Source organism: Panthera uncia, chromosome E1 (genome assembly GCF_023721935.1).
Source record: "Panthera uncia isolate 11264 chromosome E1, Puncia_PCG_1.0, whole genome shotgun sequence".
Classification (NCBI taxonomy): Eukaryota; Metazoa; Chordata; class Mammalia; order Carnivora; family Felidae; genus Panthera; species Panthera uncia.
In genome coordinates this window covers 45,538,747-45,543,298 of record NC_064814.1, presented here as the reverse complement: position 1 = coordinate 45,543,298, position 4,552 = coordinate 45,538,747, and the positions used below count along the sequence as shown (strand labels likewise).

The following is a 4,552-nucleotide window of genomic DNA, read 5'->3' as shown; positions in this document are numbered from 1 at the left end:
ACAAAACATATAATGGTTTCAATGGAATAAAAGTTTATTTCTCTCCTACATAATAGTTCCTGTATGTTTCCTTGGTTCTCCACTGAATGTGGAGAACTAAGAACACAGGTTCATCCCACCGTGTGATGCCACCAACCCATTCAGCCTACTGGCCATTTCCATCTAGTTGGAGGAAGTCCAGAACTGGAATGCATGGATTGTGATCCATTGGCTAAAATTCAGTCACATGAACACACCTCAGTTCAAGGGAGAGTGGGAAACATAGTTTAATTGTGTGTCCATGAAGATGTGAACAACAAGGATTTGAACAAGAAACTAGTAGTCTCTGCCATCATCAGTATGCCTCAGTGCAAGCAACTCAAAGAACAGAGAATCTGTACTCAAGTAATTAAGACAGCATTACAAAGTTTCAGGTAGAAAATGATGACGATCTCTGCTGAAGCACTGAAAGTATAAGTAGAAAAATTGAGTTATGTAAGAATTATTTTAAATGAAAAATCAACAAGATGTAGAAGTGAGAGATAAACCGAGTGAGTGTGCTTCTGAATCTCCCATATGTGAGGAACCCCAAAAATAAACCTTGATTTAACCCAACAAATATTGAGTGCACACAGTGAACAACTTTCTATAATGACCTCTCTAGGGTTATTAACATAAGCAAAGTATGATTTTCCTCCTCAAATAAGCTTGCAAACCACCTATGTCGTAATGTGCAGAGTATAGTGTTTGGACAGACATGTTTGCAGGATAGTTGAGTGTAGAAATATGGGAAAGAGAGATCAAGCCTACAGGTATGGATCTGACAGTTTACTTACTAAGCAGTAGTTGAAATGAGTATGGAGTTGGATGGCTCAACAAAAGAAATAATAAAGGAAGAGAAGAGAAAAGCTTTGTGATTATTGATATTAGAGAATTTTCTAAAGAGATACATTCTTTCAAAAGAGGGGATGAAATTCTTCTCTGAAAATGGACAGTTGGGGAGAAAACTCACTAGGCTTGTTATTTCTAGGAGTGAAACCCAGTGATTCTGGTGATTTACAATCATCCAATGTCAGCATAGACACCTGCTACTTCCTGGGCTCTAGGATCACTATTAGTTTGGCCATTGGAACAATTCCTAATTTCATGGCTGATCCTTGTAATAACACAAAGATTCCAAAATGTTTTCCTTCCTTTGTCATGTGTAATTTAAAAAAAAAAAATGCGTGTGATTTTTGGCTTTTCCATTACATAAAGTCCCTGAGAGTGGACTATGTCTTACATGTTGAAGAAGTGGATTTAAAAGTGTATTTTGCACATATTTGTGTTTTTCCATAAGCTTAGCAAAGTATCTAGCACATACAATATAAAAAGTTTTTGTGAATTGATTAAATCCTAGGTGTTTGAGTGATGGTTCTGGGATAGAGGAGTATTGGTATCTTTGATTCACACAGTTCTCACTTCTTAAGCATGAGTGTCAAGGGATAAATGTTGATCGGTACCACTGAACAAAAAGGATATTTTCCCAGAAATGTGGGCTGTCTCTGGGTTTAGTAAACTCATCCTTAAGATTACTGGTCACTTAATAAAAACTGGTGGGTAAGAAAGATCATTACATTCGTGGCAACTCCAAAATCATTCTGAATTCCTCTCCCTCTTTCTTAACAAAGGAGCCATGAGGGAAAACAACCAGTCCTCTACCCTGGAATTCATCCTCCTGGGAGTTACTGGTCAGCAGGAACAGGAAGACTTCTTCTTTATCCTCTTCCTGTTCATTTACCCCATCACATTGATTGGAAACCTGTCCATCATCTTGGCCATTCACTCTGACATTCACCTTCACATCCCCATGTACTTTTTCCTTGCCAACCTCTCCTTTGTTGACATCTTATTCTCCTCTGTAACCATCCCCAAGATGCTAGCCAACCATCTTTTGCACAGCAAAGCCATCTCTTTTGGAGGATGCCTAGCACAGTTGTATTTTATGATTGCCTTAGGTAACACAGATAGCTATATCCTGGCTGCGATGGCATATGATCGTGCCGTGGCCATCAGCCGCCCACTTCATTACACAACAATTATGAGCCCATGGACTTGTGTCTTGCTGGTTGTTGTGTCGTGGGTGGTTGGAAATGCCAATGCCTTCCCGCACACTCTGCTCACATCCAGTCTGTCCTTCTGTGGCAATAAAGAAGTAGCCAACTTCTACTGTGACACTATCCCTTTGCTCAAGCTTGCCTGTTCTGACATCCGTTTTAATGTGAAGGTGATGTACCTAGGGGCTGGTGTTTTCTCTGTACCCTTACTATTCATCATCATCTCTTATATTCAGGTCTTTTCCACAGTCCTGAGGGTTCCATCCACCAAGGGTGTGCTCAAAGCCTTCTCTACCTGTGGTTCCCACCTCACTGTTGTTACTCTATATTATGGGACAGTCATGGGCATGTATTTCCGCCCTCTGTCTAGTTACAGCCTAAAGGATGCAGTGGTAACTGTTATGTACATGACAGTGATCCCAATGTTAAATCCTTTCATTTATAGCCTGAGAAATCAGGACATGAAGGCTGCCCTGGGGAAACTCTTCAGAAAAAGACTCTCCTCATAACCAATGTGAAGTCATATTGGGCAGTCAGAGTCACCAATTAGGTGCATTTGGAAATCTAGCTCCAATGTCTTACTCTACCAAGAAGCCACCTTTGTCCTCCCACGTGGAAATTCCTCTTCTCTGAAATCTTATGATACATCTTATAAAATTATCACTTTGTACACATTATTGTCCTTTTAGCAGCACAGGAATATTTGGGTCATGTCCCAGATAAGCTACAATGATCAGAGTAAAATTGAGAAAGTCTGAAGCTCTGCTTCTATAGAAACATGAACATGAACATGAACATATTAGGAATGATACTATCTGCCCCACCATGGTCACAGGGTGTGAGGATCACAATAGTCCATGATTTAAAAGCTATAAATCACTGGGGCACCTGGGTATCCGTTGGTTAAGCGTCCAACTTCCGCTCAGGTCATGGTCTCATGGTTTGTGGGCTTGAGTCCCCCATCAGGGTCTCTGCTGTCAGCACAGGGCCCGCTTCCAATCCTCTGACCCACTCTCTCTCTGTCCCTCCCCTACTGGTCTCTCTCTCTCTCTCTCTCTCAAAATAAATTAATAAACTTAAAAAAAGTTTATAAATCACTATTCAAACGTCAGGTTTTTTTACTATTATGCTAATTGCCCCTACTATGCTTGTAAGCCTCTGAGGGAAAGAACGGTCTTAAAATACCACTGTACCTCTTTCACAGTCTTGTTCATATAAAGCATATACTGATTATACAAAGCTTATAATGATTCTTGGTGGAAAGTGAGATGAACAAATGAAAATATTGCTGTCAGAATTATAATCTGATAATAGAAATAATCAGACTAGACATTATTTACCCATCTGGTAAAATCTTTAAAGGAAATGACCTGGGTAGATGTTTTTGTTCTTATTGTGTTATTGATTAAACTAGACTGTGTCTAAAGAGCGTAAGATTTTTCCTAAAATCATGCCAAAATGACACTCATTGAGTTCTTGTTTTTTAACATAAAAAAATTCTGATTTAATTAATTATAGTATGAAATAAAGTTACGTAAAATTGTTCATCACTATTAATAATCAGGGTGCCAAATAAATGAAGAAAAAAGAGCAATATCAAAATATGTGACTTTTTTCTCCAGTATGGCCCAGGGAAGATGAGACTTTGATTCTGGATGATCAGCCCTGATATGTGTAGGTGATAGTTCCTAAACAGAGACAGTTAATCCAACAGGTCCTAAATAACCAATAAGGAACTCCCCTACTTATGATTTGATCCTGGTCATGAGGAAATTATAAATTTTTTTCAAAATATTAATAATTTATAAATGATTGTCCTTAAATATCATATTTCCAAACAGGATAACATTTTGAAGAGGTGAAATGAGTGTATCTTAGAACAGTGTGCAAGTTGTTTTATGATCTACTATTTTTAACTGCCAGTAAAAATACAAAATTATTGTTTTCTATAGATAATTCACATTGTCAGCTATTTGTCCATGTTGGAAGAATTTGGATGTCGGAAGATGATGTTATTCACCGTTTAATGCTCTCTGGGTCTCTAAAACACCAAGGGTTAGAACTATCTAATTATCTTCTTTTCAACCAAAAAGATTTTGATTACAAACGCATATGAATCTGTGTGAATGGCCGACCAAATCACAGAAGAAATGGAGGTATTTCATGTAGGGCATCTCAAGGTTGGCCAAGGAAAATGTTATACAAATTTGCTGTACTGTTGTACAAATTTATTGTCTCTACCCATGAGAATGTGAAGATTTGGGATCTGTTTTGTTCACTGTCGTATATTCAGAACTTAGACAGTGCTGGCATAATTACTTAATAAATTTGTGTGAAATGAATAAATGAACCCTGCAATCTTATTTTTAAACAATGACTGCAACAAGGTTAATTTTGTTGTTATAGGTAAGCTCAAATAGCGTGAGGTGTTTCAAATATTTCCCCTAGTGAAATATTAAGTGCCAAAGAGGAGAGTA

At 38.0% G+C, this 4,552-nt stretch overlaps 1 protein-coding gene across 1 annotated transcript; it reads left to right on the top strand.

Moving 5' to 3' along the window:
• The first annotated feature begins 1,654 nt into the window (after positions 1-1,654).
• Positions 1,655-2,584, top strand: LOC125927663 (olfactory receptor 1A1-like). The gene has a single exon (XM_049638157.1). It carries the CDS (start codon positions 1,655-1,657, stop codon positions 2,582-2,584), a length of 930 nt encoding a protein of 309 aa, XP_049494114.1.
• The last annotated feature ends 1,968 nt before the right edge of the window (positions 2,585-4,552 follow it).

Excerpts from the sequence above, each read along its gene's own strand:
- LOC125927663 (XM_049638157.1), top strand. The coding sequence starts at position 1,655 with ATGAGGGAAAACAACCAGTCCTCTACCCTGGAATTCATCCTCCTGGGA.